Source organism: Emydura macquarii, unplaced genomic scaffold (assembly GCF_026122565.2).
Source record: "Emydura macquarii macquarii isolate MOO-44397 ecotype Brisbane River unplaced genomic scaffold, CSIRO-AGI_Emac_v2 contig_3328, whole genome shotgun sequence".
Classification (NCBI taxonomy): domain Eukaryota; kingdom Metazoa; phylum Chordata; order Testudines; family Chelidae; genus Emydura; species Emydura macquarii.
In genome coordinates, this window is record NW_027133465.1 from 7,195,322 (window position 1) to 7,211,046 (window position 15,725).

A 15,725-nucleotide genomic window follows, 5' to 3' on the forward strand; every position below is an offset into this window, starting at 1 on the left:
CCCTGTGCAGCGAATCACCACAAAGCACGCAGCACATACCCTGCTTCAGCCTGGAGGGTTCGTACATCCCAGATCGGTGCTGCAGAAGCTTTGGACTGACTGCCCAGGTGAATTTCACTCTGTGCTCTGCTCGGTCTGCAGACCCTAAGATACCTGTGCTGTGAGGTGTTGCTCAAACCAGTGACTCTGCTCTGCAACGCCTCGGGTCGTTTGGGACACCAATGACTGTCCCCTCCCGACAGCTGCGAAGATTTTTAAAAGACTGACTGTGTGTCCCTTGTTGATCCTTTAGGATGTGAACCCAGGAGGCCTGAAAGGGGCTGGAGCAGATACCGCCGAATCGCTCCTGCCTGTGACCTCAGCGCTGAAAGGGAAATTCAGCACAAGGTCTTTGCACCTTCCCCGGGGTGAATTCCACACCACTTCCCGGGTGGGTGCCTGCCTGCTGCAGCTGCCATTTTCTTTCCTTTATTAGAGCGATTCTGTTGGTTTGATCTTGGGTTAGTGATTTCAGTGAAGCAAGGGGGCTAATTTGTCCATCTCAGAAGGATACAGGGCTGAGATGACCCCCCTGGGATTCAAGTGTTGGCATCATTCTCGATAATTTTAACCTGATGCTTAGATCCCTCAGCCGGCCCCTCTGGATTCACAGGACAGACCCTTTAGCATGGACCAGATAGGAAAAGGAGAGAGAGAACTAAATCTGCCAAGGAAAAGACAGGAGACCTGCAATGAGACCCCATGGGGGCAGCTTGAGTCCTTTTATTAGCAATGGCCGCAGGTGGTTCATAACAATGACCCAGTTTAATGGCCACTATTCCACTTGGGGCGGGCAACGCTTCCCCAATAATCCCTTCTCCATGCACCGCAAGCAGCTGAGCGGTGTCCCACTGCAGATCCATCTGTGGGTGGTCGGCTCTGTGACAGGGAGAGAGGAACTAAGGTTACCCATGTTCCAGATATAGTGCTTCCTGCTACGGTAGCCAGGAAGCTGTGAGTTTCACAATGCTTGGGTCTGGGTAGGTGCTTCTCTTGCATTATTTATCCCACTTCTGCTTCCCGGCACATCAGCTGGGCTGGCTAAATCGGACAGAGACCAGAGATGGAAAAGACCCGGCAGTTCTCCAGCTGGTTGGTCCTTTCACATGCCTTGTTTCCTCAAGTCTATTCATCAGTTGTAAGCCAATCTAAGCACGTGGCCACACTGGAAAGGCTTTGCCGGCACAGCTTTGCCCGTACAACTATATTGGTAAACCTTGTTAGTGGAGACGCAGCTTAGACCAGCAAGAGAGCCCTTCTCCCAGTACACCTTATCCCAGTTCTCCAAAGGAAATCAACTATACTGGCACCAGGACTTTTTGGCTGGGGTAACTGTGTCTTCACTGGGGCTTTTGCTGGCATAGCTAGGCCAGTAGGGGGCTGATTTTTTTCTCACTCTTAGGCCAGCTCTACACAACCGACTTTTGCCGGCATAGCTACGTCAGGCGGGGATGTGCCGAGGTGGGATTTGTACTGACACAACTGTTCCAACAAAAACTACTGGACACAGTCATGCTGGCAAAACTGGAATAGCTCATTTTGCTGAGAGGAGAGCTGGAGGCGCTGGAATAAGCTATGCAGCCAAGGCGCAATTTTGCTGTTATAAGCTGCGTCCACACTAAAAGCACTTTGCTGATGTACTACACTGGTGTACCTATCCCGGGGAAGCCTTCCAGGTGTTGACTTGGCCCTATTCGATATCGCTATGCTAGAAATACGTCTATGTGCAGAGCAGGCCTAACTTTAAACAGCTTGAAGGACGGGGCTTCCACCGCTTGGGCGCCGATCTTGAACCTCACTGTTAGGAAACCTTTCCTGATTTTCCTCCTATGTTTCATTTAATTTCCTCACTCTCAGCTGCCCCTCTCAGACCCCCCTCACCAAATCATCTCCCTGCGTAGTGTTACCCAGTTCATGGCCTCCACCACAGAAGCATCCGAGCACCTCACAACACTCTGTGAGGCTAGGGAATAATTATCCCCGCGTCTGTAACAGAACCATCTATCTTGGCAGTTTCCTCCTTATTTCCTATCACCCATGAAGGCTCTTTTCTTCCTCTGAAGCTATTCAATAAGACTATCCCTAACGCTAACCCCTGTGCCTCCCCCTTAGACTGCTCTCCCATCCCCAGAAGGATACCTTGCACTTTATCCCTTACCCTTGGATTATGCTCCAGTTTCTTGTCCACATGGCAGCACTTGGAGTGAAGATGATTCGGCGCGCTCAGCGGCCATATTGAAAGCTTTACTAAAGTTTGGCTTCATTGATGGTTTTGCTTTTCCAAGTCCTTTTCCATTGCGTCAGTTCTGTGCATCCCTGGGCCATGGTGAAATAGCTCACAGCATTTGCTCTGGCATCTCGTCGACTGTGACGAATGGGTTTTGAAAAGGCGGTCGTCTCCAGACCGTCCATCCACAGCTGTGGCGCCCCAGCTCGGCGGCAGGGAACACGCGGCCCACTCACAGTTCAGCCGCGAGAGCCCGCTCTGCAAGCTTTGTCCCATGCTGGCCTCTAGGACGGAGATGCCCAGGCCTCCTGGGCCAGCATCATGGCGCGCTTCAGTTGCTCGTAGGTCACAAACATCACCACGTTCCAGGATCCCAGCCGCAGGAACGAGGGCGTGAACCTGAGGGAAGGAACAATAGATATTAAGAGATCCAATAGCACAGAGGCTGAAGAATTTCTCTTCCGCTCCCCAAGCAGAGCCCTCCATGCCCCCAGCAGCCAACAATAAGCTGTATCTCTTCCTGCCCTCCTGTGGTGGATCTCCCAACCACCAGCTCCCTTAGGATCCCTGCTATTTGTGGATCCCCCTCTCTGTTTCTATCCTGCCTGGTGTCATGCACCCTCAGCTCCTCCGGCCTTTGCTGTTCTTTAACAGTAGCCTTGCCCTGCATCGCCCCCGACTCCTGGCTACAGACACCGTATCTATGGCTCTGCTCACTTAGGCTGCTACATAAATAATGAAACAGCGTTAGGCGGGCTTGACTCTTTCCCATGTTTTGCAAACACAGCAGCATGTGAATTCAGACTAATCTGCAATACCTGGCACAGGTCTAGGTTCGGATTCTCAACGGCACCAAACTCCCGCTGATTTCAATGGAAGTCAGGCGCCTCAATACCTTTGAGCACCTGGGCCCTAGCACTTTTCAGCGGTAGCTCTCAAAGCGCTGTACAGAGCTGGGTGCGGTAGCTAGAATTCTCCCCATTTTATACACAGGAACCTAGAGGTACAGAGAGCTGCAGGATCCCGTTTAGTAAAGGCTTCTGGTCATCTCGCAGTTTGGATGCCTGCGCTGAGACCCTGAAGCCAACAGGTGCTTATTGGGACACTGACAATATCCTGGAAAAACCTTCTGGAATGAACATAAGCTGCATAAAATTGCCTTAGACCCGACTGGAGGGGGATCAACACCTGTGGGGGCTGTTGTGTTAAAACCGCAATTGTGTATGTGTTACTGTGGCACTGTATGGAACTCCTCTAGGAGGAGGGAGGTGCTGATGGCATTCCTCCAGCCATGTGTTCAGAGCCACCTCCTGGGGAAGTGGAATTCAGATGGGATTCTCCAGGCTCAACGAACACAGAAAGGGATTTGGGATAAACAGCCTGGTTTTGAACAGGCTCAGGACCTTCTTCCTGATCCAGAAAACGGCCAGGACCCCCTGGTCCATGGAGGGCCCCAATCCTTCAGGGATGGTTGGACGGACTGGGCTTGGTTTGAGTTACAGCTGAGATGAACTTGAAACGACAAGGAAAGCCTGTCCCTGTGTAGGGTGCTGAGGGACTGCTGCTGCCAGAGACCATGTGAGGGCTGGGGTGATCTCCAGAGAGCATCTTAGCCTGTGTGCAGGTTCTCTGATTGTTTGTGACATTTCTGCTGTAGCACTTTTACCTTAAGAATACAACAGAGATGCACAGAGAGTGGTGGGGTAATCTATAGCTGGGGGCCGGCACACGCTTAACCGTCTCTGAAAAGTAAGTAAGCAACTCTGCTTGGGCAGGCTGGCTCTGCTGGGAATAACACAGCGAAGGCAGGGAACTGCTCAGCCTGGAGATGCTCCAGGCAGACGGGAGAGAGACGCGTATCCCCATCCAAGAAAAGGGAGGGCCAGGGGAGCGGGCCCTTGCACTGGGATGCTTATTACCGCTGAAAACCCCAGGCCGGGGGCCAAGGACCAAGCCATCCATTAGAGGCCGCTTTGGAAAATTTGGCCCCTGGTCACACAAGCTGGTGGCAGAACAAGGACAAGAACCCAGGTTGTCTGACTCTCAGCCCCGTGCTCTACCCACTGGCCGTCTCCACTGCAGCCTTGTTACACCAACGCAAGCGCTGCTCCTGGAATAGGCCATGGGCCCGGGACAGGCCTGGATGCAGTTTTGCAGCTGTCTCAGAGCCGAAGCGCCACTCACCCCTTGTAAAACGCTGCGGGTCCCTCCAGGATCACCATGGTGAGCATGCAGTTCAAGGCATTTTTGTACTGGCCGGGGGTGGAATTCATGTATCTCGTCTTCACGACATCGATGGGAGAAGCCACCACGGTGGCGCAGAATCCAGCTCCGAGCGCGGCGGCGAAATGGCAAAGAAAACCGTCTGGGGCCGGGAAATGGGTAAATAAGCTTTAGGGTTTAAGGCAACGGAATTTTCCGCAGCAAACATGATGATTTTGCCTATAAGAGGCGCTTGGGATTAGTCATCAGTGCCAGGCACCGCTAGAGCACATGCCACACAAGGACCTCAGCCGAGTTTACAGACATTCAGAAACTACCGCTCAGCCCGAGAGACTGGCAAGTATCTCCATTAACTGAGGCACTGGAGGTTTGCCACTCACTTTGGGATTTACAATCATCGAGCACTTCTGACAATTTGGGCCTAAGCGCCAGATTCCCAAAGGGATTTAGACACCTAGTGGGATTGTCAAAAATGTGTAGGCACCTAATGCCCAGGGGGAGTTTTTGGAAATCCAATGAGGTGCCTTTGAAAATCTGGCCTCAAGTGACTTGCCCAAGGTCACGCAGGGAGTCTGTGGCAGAGCTGCAAATAGATCTTACGTCTTCTGAGGGCTTGTGCTCTGTACTAGGGCATCCTTACTGCCATGCTATGGAAACCTTCAACTGTGTGCCCTGGTTGCCAAGAAGGCTAATGGCATATTGGGCTGCATTAGTAGGAGCATTGCCAGCAGATCACGAGAAGTGATCATTCCCCTCTATTCGGCATTGGTGAGGCTACATTTGGAGTAGTGTGTCCAGTTTTGGGCCCCCCACTACAAAAAGGATGTGGACAAGTTGGAGAGAGTCCAGCAGAGGGCAACAAAAATGATGAGGGGGCTGGAGCACAGGACTTATGAGGAGAGGCTGAAGGAACTAGGCTTGTTTAGTCTGCAGAAGAGAAGAGTGAGGGGGATTTGATAGCAGCCTTTAACTACCTGAAAGGGGGTTCCAGGGAGGATGGAGCTAGGCTGTTCTCAGTGGTGGCAGATGACAGAACTAGGAGCAATGGTCTCAAGTTGCAGTGGGGGAGGTCTAGGTTGGATATTAGGAAAACCTTTTCCCCTAGGAGGTTGGTGAAGCACTGGAATGGGTTACCTAGGGAGGTGGTGGAATCTCCATCCCTAGAGGTTTTTAAGGCCCGGCTTGACAAAGCCCTGGCTGGGATGGTTTAGTTGGGGTTGGTCCTGCCTTGAGCAGGGGGTGGGACTAGATACCTCCTGAAGGCCCTGCTAAACCTCCTCTTCTCTGGTTCTGGGATGTTTGAAGCAGCTCTGGTAGCTGGGTCCAGCCCTTTTTGCTCGAGTGAGCCCCACCCAGGGCGGAAGGGCGGAAGGGGAGGGGAAGCGATGGAGAGGGCTCCGAAGAGACAGAGCTCTCACCAACAGGTTCCCCAGCTGGGAAGGCCAAAGGAAGGACGCCCTCACTCACTGAAGGCCCCGGTTGCCTCCTCACCTGCCATTAGACGGTAGTTCAGCAGCGTCTCTTTGAGGAGGTCATAGGTGACCATCTCTCCGCAGTTCACGATGGCGTTGCGGGTGATGTTGGGCAACGTCCCTGTGGCAGAAGAAGCAAAGGACGAATGGTTTAGAGAATGACCCGGCCCACATGAGCACACTCCCGTTCTGAACGCACTCGAGGGCAGGCGATGCTCATGCTCGTATTATGATGAATCATGTGTATTCCAGTTGTGCTGAAAGGAGCTCTGCCAGCTCCCAGGAGTTCTGTGGCGCCAGGATAAGAATAATACCCGGCATTTACATGGCAGCATTCAGCCAAGTAGTTGAAGCACTTCACAAAAGTGGGCAAGACGCATTCTCCCCATTACACAGCAGTGGAGAGTGAAGCCCAGAGCCCAGTTACACGGCAATTCAACGGCAAAGCGAGCAGCGGGGGGTCCCAAGGCTCCACCGTGGGCTGGGGTAGTTAGCTCACAATTCTCTCCCCCCTCAGCTGTTCTTGGTAGCAGCGCGCACAAGGAAACGGGGAGAGAGTCGGGGAGGAGGTAAATCCGTTTACTGCACGCGCATGGGCTCACCAGGAATGTTATTTCTGGGATACAAGAGGAGAAAGAACACTCCTTCTTGCCCTGGATGTGACGTGCCCCTCATCGATCGCAGTTCAGCCCTGACGCTAATGATGATTTGATGGCAACTTTGTTAATGATTTAGTCTCTGATCAGTTGGGCAGAAGCATCTCGTTATTCCGAGGTCGGGGTGGAGGCTGGGGTGGTGGGCAGGGCCTGAATAGAGCACCCCCATTTCCTTTTTCTGGCCAGCCGGCCACCTGCTTGGGGTGGGAGATGGCATTTTGGTTTGGTTTGCTCTGGTCTGTGGTCCGCTCTTTGGGGTCTCACAGGCTGCGTGTTTGTCAGAGTCAGTCTGGGAAATGCGGCCGCCTCACCTTCAAAATACGACACGGTGGTTTAAAATCCCGCAGTGGTAGCAGATTCTGGGTGAAACTCCCAGCCTGTGACAAGCCAGCAGGAGGGGTAGGCACCAAACTCAGGGCCTATTTTAAACCCTCTTTGAGCTGCCCTAACCTGCAGGAAGGGGCAGCTGGGCTCTGGAGAGAGGAGGAACAGACCTCCTCCTCCCCACGGTGCTGGAGCAGAACTGGGGACCTGGGAAGCAGGGACAGGAGGTGCCGTCTGGGCACACGGACCAGCTGCCAGAGCTGTAGCCCAGCCACTTTAAAACCAGCTGGTCCTGTCCTCCAGGTGTAGCTGCAGAACGCGAGGGGCCGGAGGTGAATGCTGGTTAGCTGGGCTTGCTCTGTTCATCTAGCACTGTCAATACCTTTGAACACTAAGGACCAGGGGATTTAGAGACCTAAATGCTTTTGAGGATCTGGGCTCGAATTCTTCACTGGTGTAAGTTGGCGTGACTCCATTCACTTCCACAGCCTGACCTCAGTGGAGCTCTGTCAATTTACCCCACCTGGGGATCGGGCCGGGAGGCTGTTTCCTTCCACACGGATGAACCCTGTACCTTTCCAGAGGCCTCTGACTCCTTCCTCCTTGGCGATGGTTTTGTAGGCGTCCACAGTCCCACTGTACCTCTTGGTTCCATCCGTCAGCCTCACGTGTGCTTGGAATCGCACCTTCACCACGTCGGTCGGCTGGGCGCACGTTACTGCCATGGCTCCCGTGGTGCATCCAGCCAGCAAGCGGGTGAGAACACCGGCATCTGAATGGGAGAGAACACACTGGCTAGCGATCTCCGGGTTTGGCGCCAGACCGACGGGTAGGTAGATACGCACAGAGCTGAGTTTTTCTCAGCTGAGCACCGTTCATCTGCCTGGCTAGAAATGGGTCCGACTCAAGAATGTTCCTTCCATCCAGGCCTGAGGCCATAGGCAAATGCGGACTCCCTCCCTGGCCCCAGGGAAGTCACTTAGCCAAACTTTTCATGTGGCTAATTTCGGGAGAGGCCCTCAGTTTTCTGGATGCCCAATTTTACACCCTTGGGGGTCTGGTTTTTAGAGGCGCTGAGTAGCCACCGCACTGGGAAAAGCAGCTATCAAGAGGTTGTTGGTAGGGTAAAAGAAGACTCTGCTCCTCTTGTCCTGCTACCCCCTCCCTTTCCACCCTGACAACACTCACGGAGGCTCACCCGCATTGATCCAGCTGCAGGGTCTGGCTCAAAGGGAGGGAACCGATTGTCACGATAAGTTCTAAAATGTATTTTTTAAATTGGAAAGACCAAGCTCTTTAAACCTGGCTGGGTTTTTGGGCCGGCCATTATCTGACGGGGCAGTGGATTTCAACAAGACACTGAGGGATCTGATCATTCCCCAGATCAAGTGCTGAAACATAGAATTTATTTGCGCTAAGAGAACTGGGGGACCCGATGTGTAGCACATTTACCCCATTTGTCATTTGGGATCTCAGGTTATTCAGTTCGCTCTCAAGACTGGTTGATTGTTTTTTTTTTTTAAGTGGTAACATCTAGGACAATGGGCCAGATCCTCAACTGGTGTAAATCAGCATAGTGACGTTCCATCAACTAGCGGTGAAGTTCCAACAACTTCAGTGAACTGATTGCATCTTTAGATGTCTTTAGAGCCCGGCTTGACAAAGCCCTGGCTGGGATGGTTTAGTTGGGGTTGGTCCTGCTTTGAGCAGGGGGTTGGACTAGATACCTCCTGAGGTCCCTTCCAACCCTCATCTTCTATGATTCTGTGATTCACACCAGCGGAGGACGTGGCCCGACGTTCTGCCATAGAGTCTGATGACGTGGTCTCCGGAAGCGTGTGGCACCAGCACTCACTCTCTGACCCCGTGGAGGTGTAGAATTGTTTCACCGAGTCGTACAGCCCGATACGAATGGAAGCAAAGCTCATCTGGCGCTGGAGACCAGCCACCAGACCATTGTAAAGGCTCTTGGGACCTTCCGTCTTCACCATGGTGGTGATTGTGCCAAAGACGCCTTTGTACTGGACGGTCTTCATGCTCTCGGTAGGCGTGGACTCTCCCTGGATCTTCAAGAGAGACAGACAGAGAGACAGCATTATTAGCAGATGGCAATTTGCTGCTGATCCTGAAATCTTTATTCACGTGAGTAGTTCGCATAAAGTCATGCATAAGTAAGAGTTTGCAGAGATGGGCCCTTAGCTAAGCGAATTCATGAGTTATAAACTCAGCCCATGGTAGTTTGGTGAATGTATTGAGCTAGACAGGTATTTATATGTGCATTCGGCCTGCCGTTGTGGTTCTGATCAGTGAACTAGCTGCATGGCTATAACTGGCCTATATTTACACATCAGCTTCCATCCAGCTGGATACCAAAGCACTTTACAAAAGGACTGGGCAAGAGACAGACAGTATTCATCACTTTGCTCACCACTGAAATGCAACCACCTCTGGGATGGAGTGTGGCAGCCATTTATCAGCCTACAGCAACATTACAGGCCAAATCAAGTCAGGAGCTAAGGAGGACTACTGTATCCAGCTGAAAATGGTGGCGCATGTAAGTAGTTTAGATGTAATTATCAATGATGACTTTGGACAGAACACCAGAGCGATAGTGGGAGGCTAAATTCATTCACGTTCATAAAGTGCTTTGAGACTAGCTGGAAAATGCTCTCCAGTATAAATGCAAAGAGGGTGAAATTCACCCAGGTGCAGGGGGTCAGCACAAGGCCAAGGCAAAATTTAAGATCCACTTTGAGGGTGCGGGACAGGTCCTCAGCTGGGGTAAACTGTCCCAGGCTTGATTTCAGTTTTCTCCAGCTGCCCTCTTAAGTGGTCCCTAGCCCTTGCCTTGTGCTGGGCCTTCTGCACAGGGGTGGGTTTCACTCAGAATTATAATCTAGTCGCGTCTGTAAAAAGAGTGGTGCCTGGTTTCCTTTAATTGCTTTACAGAAACGAACACCCTGGAGTTGCTGAGCAGAATACTACTGAGATATCTTTGGGCAGCTGCAGATCTGCCGGCAACACAACAAACATCGTCTGAAATCAAACAAGCTGATCCAACTCCCACTGATATCTTTGAGTGGGATGTCTTTGATAACTTTGAATGGGAATTGGATTGACCCTCAGAGTTAAGAGATGGGAGGAGAAAGCTCTTCGATCACCTCGTCTGTTTCTCAAGAAGGGTTGGATTTGTCCAACGATTTACTCTAAAATACTTTTCACTCAGTTTGAGAGACCGTGTGGATTAGAAAACCGGGACTTGGACCGGGATGTGGGAACGCTAGATTCTGTTCCCAGCTCTGTAGCTGACCTGCTACGCGACTCTGAACAAATCTCTCTGTCTGTCTTGACTATTTCAGCTGTTGTCTCTGCCTCCCGCGACGTGTCTGCACATTGTGCGTGACCCACCTGAGTCCCGGTATCCTTGTACTATAGTGATACCAACACGGACGTTTACCTGCAGCCTGACTTTCGCCGTATCCAGAGGGAAGGTGCAGAGATCTGCTATGCATGCTGCTGTCCCAGCACCCAGAAACTTAACAGTGGCAGTTGGAGGGACGTCTGTGGGCTTCAGTCCGACCATTGCCTCTGTGGCTTAGCAGGAATCGCAGTTCAGCAAACAGATGTGCCACTGTAAGCAGCGTTCAATCAGCGAGCGCTGGACCAGCAGTGGTATCTCCTCGGACGATATGAATGAGGCTGTAAATATATATAATGCCTTTCTGAATCTCAGTAAAATGGATACATGGATGGACAAGGAGAGAGACTATTTCACACCCATTTATATATTTAACAATAACTGGTCATCGCTGAGTGCTACGTTCAGGGGAATGTCCTTTGGAGTTTTCCAGCTCAGCTGCCTACACACTGGATGGTCTTGGACAAGTTATGATGTCACAGCTACTCTTGATCGTAGGGATTTCTGTGGCCCATTACCATGGTATCTGAACACCTCACAATCTGGAATGTATTTATCCCCACAGCCCCACACGCCTGGGAGGCAGGGCAGGGCTATTAACCCCGTTGTACTAATGGGGAACGGAGGCACAGAGGGGCTATTGACGTACCCAAGGTCACGCAAGAGGCCTGTGGCAGAGCCAGGGATTGATCCCCCATCTCCCCAAACCACAGCTAATGTCTTAGCCATTGGACCATTCATTGCCCTGCCTGGGGTGCTCACTGAAGAATGGTGTGGGGAAAGTGAATAAGGAAGTGCTAGTTACCTTTTCACAGAGCACCAGACCCAGGGGTCACCTGATTAAATTGAATAGGCAGCAGGTTTAAAAGGAACATAAGGAAACACTTCTTCACACAACGCACAGTCAAGCTGTGGCACTCATTGTCAGGGGATGCTGTGAAGTATAACTGGGTTAAAAAAGGAATTAGATACATTCCTGGAGAATAGGTCCATCAATGGCTGGTAGCCACAATGGACAGGGATGCAGCCCTTGGGTGTCCCCAAGCCTCTGACTGAAAGATGCTGGGATTGGATGACTTGAGAACTGCCCTGTTCTGTTCATTCCCTCTGGCGCACCTGGCACTGGTCACGGTCGGAGGACAGGACACTGGGCTAGATGGGCCATTGGTCTGACCCAGTCTGGCCGTTCTTATGAAACCAGCAAGGCTGCTTGTGGGAGTGGATCGCCATCCACACTAGCAGCCCCAGCTTGTTTTTACCACCACCCAGGCTCTGACACCCTTGTCTGATCGGGTTACTGCAACTACTCTTGGCCTCGGGAGAGCCAGAGAAATCCTGGTCCAAATTTCCCCCTGGGGGCCGCAGATGCAGCCTCGGTGACTCTCCGTGGCTGGCTGGCGCGGTGAGATGTGAAGATGATTGCGGGCGTGGCCAAAGCCTCAGTGAGGCTCTCACACCGAAGGGGACAGACCCGGAGCATGAGGCTTCTCCCCCTTGGCTGCTCTGCGGGATGAGGCGCCGGGTGGGGGATGACAGAAAGGGAGCCGGATGCAGCGCAAACACTAAGCCAGCCTCTGCCATGCACGGTCACGCCTAGGACCCAATCAAAAGCCCCCTCAGATCAATGGGTGTCTCCCCATTGCCGTCAGTGGGCTTTGGCTCAGGCCTCTTCTGCAGTGGGGCTGCTGGGACGTAAACGGGGGCACTTATTTAATCAGCCTTGGCCAGGCAAAGCTCTTCTAGGCACTTAGCTGCCACCGTGACGAGAGCAGCCCAAGCGCCGAGGCAGAGAGATCCTGACGGCCGTGGGTGAGGAATGAGGAGGCAGAGCCAGGACCGCAGGGTTGGGCCCGCTCAGGATAACCCCAGCACCCTTTAAAAACACATCTATGAAAAGACCAGGCCCCAGGCCAGGGGAGTTTACAATCTAACCCACGGCAACACCGACAGCGCAGCCTTACCTTAGAGACACAGTAGGCTGAGCTCCCTTGCTCCTGGCCGGTCTCTGAGAGCTGAGTGTCCCGGCTCCTTATTTTTATATATATATATATCCCGGGCCGGCTGTGCTCTGAGCTGAATGGCAAAGGGTGAGGGATGATTTAACATCAACCAGATCACGAGCAGCAGCCTCCCTCCCTCCCTCCGGAAGTTTAAAATAGATCAGAGAGGAAAAGTCATGAGACCCCCGGTGTTTTTCAGGAAACCTCTCCCTGGTCCATTAGCTCTGGACCGGGCAGCTCTGCTGTTGGCTGGCAGCAATGCTTGGTACCTGCCCCGGGCCGGTCGCAGCGCTGCCTCTCTCATCACTCGAGCTGAACCGGAGCTCGCATGCTGTTAGTCTAGGCAAGGCGAAAGGGAGAGAGGCGATGGGGAAACTGGTCTGGAGGGGCCGGAAGCCAGTGAAGAAAGCAGCACAATATAGATACACAGTGGATTGGTAAAAGCTCACGTCCTCACTTGCTGTCCAGCCATCTCGCCTTGTGTCAGGGTGGGTTACCTCGTGTAGACTGTCCTTACCAAGGATGATTTGGGGGTTAAAACCCTGCTCCGGCATGCAGCAGACTGGCATTCAGCTTTGCTTCATCACAGACTGTGTGCAAGACCTTGGGCAGATCCACAAAGGTATTTAGGGGCCGGTCCAGTGACATGAGTGGAACATACCTTTCTGGATCTTGGCATTAGCCTCTCTGTGCCTCAGTGCCCCCAGCTGTAGAATGGGGATAATAATTTCCCTTTCCTTGCAGTGAAGCACGGCTCCCCCTCCTCTCTCAAAGGAAAGCAACACTTGCCCTGCTCCTGGACTGGTGCAGTCACAGCTCCCTTGCCTGTGTCTATCTACTGCAGTGGGTCTCAACCCGCGGCCCAATCCGCACACAGCTGTGGCCCATGTGACATCCTCAGGGCCATGCAGGTAGGATATATAGTGTGTGAATGCGGCCCACAGAGAGCTGCGTGTGCAGCTCACAAGGGTAAATAGGTTGCGAACCACTGATCTGCTGTAACCGCACTGCGTTGGGGGTGTTGTGAGAACAAGCTCATCACCATCTGTGAGGGGCTCACACACTACACAGGTGTGGGCTAATTAAAAACACAGCCAGCACATTCAAGCAACCCTGTGTAATTAGCTCCACTGGGCATCTGAGTTAGAGGAACAGGCAGGCTGTATGTATCTAATTTATACCCTCGTCTGCATACTACTGCATTTGGCCGCTTGTCTTTTCCTGGCCAGAGAGCACCTCACCTGCTGGTGGTGCTAAGTGGAATACATGTCACTGCCATTTAAAAATGCCAGGAAAACATTTCTATAACTTTAGTTTTTGGACCGCTAGATGTGGGGCCCCAAGTGAGTTGCAAATGTCTGCTGTCAGGCGTTTGTGGCAGCATTGCTAACCTCCAGCGTTCAAAAACCATGAGTCAGGCCCCAGAAATCATGAGATTGGTTTGAAAATAATGAGATGTAAAAAAACCCAAAAAACATGTGGTGTGGTTTTTATTTTCCCCCTAGTTGTCAAGCCTAGTTGTCAAGGCGGCATCTGTGTCACATTTCCAAGATTTCTCCGCAAATATCAAGGCTAGACAGAACCTTGCCTGTTCTTTTAAATGCCGACTGAGGTTTCCGTACAATCACATGATTCCAGGAGTTGGGGCGTTACGGAAAACACCCAATAGTGTGAGATTCACGCTAAAATCATGAGTTACACAAACTGTTTAGGCTACAAATTTAGGTTTTGTGTACAATGGTCAAGCACAGCTTGCCTCCCCAAAAGGGAGGGTTTTGTTTTTAAACCAAACCTAATATTATTAGACATCTGATGCTATGACAAAAAACAATAAAAACATTTTTGTTTTGGTTTAAACTCTCCTCTGCTATCTGTGCAGCCCAAACACTGCAGCCTTGTGCTAGTGCAAGAAACCTAGGAAGGGAAACTATAACCACCAAAGTGAAACTGACCAGCTTAGCTTCTCTGCCTGATTCTAGCAGAAAAGGTGGACAAACAGCACAGCTTCTGATGCTGGCAAACCTGATCGACTCAGCAGGGAGCTGATTGTTCCCATAAATACAGAGGGGGCAGGGGTAAACTCCAGGGAGGGAGAAGAGCTATTGAAGCTAAAAGCCAGTGTTGGCACAAGAACAAGTGGGGATAAACTGGCCACAAATAAATTTATTTTGGAAGTTAGAAGATTTCTAACCATCAGAAGTGAGGTTCTGGAATGGCTCCCCCCGCACAATAAGTGCAGTGGGGGACAGACAACATAACTAGTTTTGGGAACATGATCAGTTAATGAATGGGATGCGATGACGGGGTTTCTTGCGATAGCCGAGATTGGACTCAGTGACCCAGGAGGTGCCTTCCAGGCGCATGTCTCTTTGTAAACCAGGGTAGCACAAAGTCTCCGGTGGAAATGCAATGTTGCTGTTTTGGCTCTGCAAACCTTGGTGGTTCAGGTTTCCATGACCTCGTGTGAACGTAACTCTCTGGTGACCAGAGCTGGCTTGAGGCCTAAGTTTGAACTTCTACGTTGCAGCGCTTGACTGGGCTGGTGGTAGCCTCGAATTGTATGAAAACAGATACTTTCATAGCAAGCCAGCCTGGAATCCAGCAAGGACGCACTCCGGCACCTGTTTCAGCTATTTACAGACGCTGTTTCTGTGAAGTGAGCGAAGAAGCCTACGGGTGACGTACTGGTAGCAATGGACCAAGTGACCCCAGCTCACAGGGAAGGGGGTGAGAAATGGCAAACGGGCTAAGAGTGTCAACAAGGCCATGTGTGAACATTCAAACCAGTCACCTGCTCTCCTGCCCTGGGAGGGGGACAGCTGGGGACACTTCAGCTTCCAGCTGCCACTGCAGGTTACTTAAAGGACCATAAATACTGGTTAGATGCATACAAGCTCAAAATGCATCCCAGCTTTCCATGTGCAATGCAGCCTGAATGCCCGCTGCCTCAGTTTCCCCATCTGTAAAATGGGAATAATGATACTGCTCTCCTTTAACACACGCTTTGAGCTCGGCTGCTGAAAAGTGCTATGTGAGAGCTAGCCGTTTAGATGATTACCCAACGCTTGCTGTGGAATTAACTGAAGCACATGTGGACACTGACGTGGCATGTGAGCACACAGTACAGGGGGACAGAATTGGGGGAGCTTAGTTCTAACCCTGGCTTGATTCACTATGTAATGTTGGGGGAGTCATGCCTACACAACTGTGCCTCAGTTACCACATTTGTAAATTGGGGAGAATCAGACTTGCCCACGTTACAGAGCGAGACTAAACTCACTGGTGTTTGTGACGCACTTTGAGGGAGATTGCGCTAGAGGAACGGGCTAGTATACATCTGGACCACTACCCTGGGATGGATTTATT

General features: G+C 51.7%; 1 protein-coding gene across 4 annotated transcripts; it reads right to left on the reverse strand.

The window, feature by feature from the left end:
• Window positions 1-732: 732 nt before the first annotated feature.
• On the reverse strand, window positions 733-13,153 carry LOC137143495 (putative mitochondrial transporter UCP3). Of its 4 annotated transcripts, none has more exons than XR_010917177.1 (8): window positions 13,021-13,153; window positions 10,399-10,640; window positions 8,797-9,007; window positions 7,516-7,713; window positions 5,981-6,082; window positions 4,451-4,631; window positions 2,198-2,665; window positions 733-918 (listed from the first exon to the last, which is right to left on the reverse strand). XR_010917177.1 is itself a non-coding variant. In XM_067533297.1 (6 exons), exons 1-6 carry the CDS (start codon window positions 10,522-10,524, stop codon window positions 2,551-2,553), a joined length of 933 nt encoding a protein of 310 aa, XP_067389398.1. In that variant the 5' UTR covers window positions 10,525-10,710; the 3' UTR covers window positions 733-2,550. The 4 variants fall into 4 exon arrangements, 1 of the variants encoding a protein (XP_067389398.1); XR_010917176.1 differs by lacking the exon at window positions 13,021-13,153 and adding an exon at window positions 12,321-12,562; XR_010917175.1 differs by lacking the exon at window positions 13,021-13,153 and having other exon boundaries at window positions 10,399-10,710.
• Window positions 13,154-15,725: the final 2,572 nt, after the last annotated feature.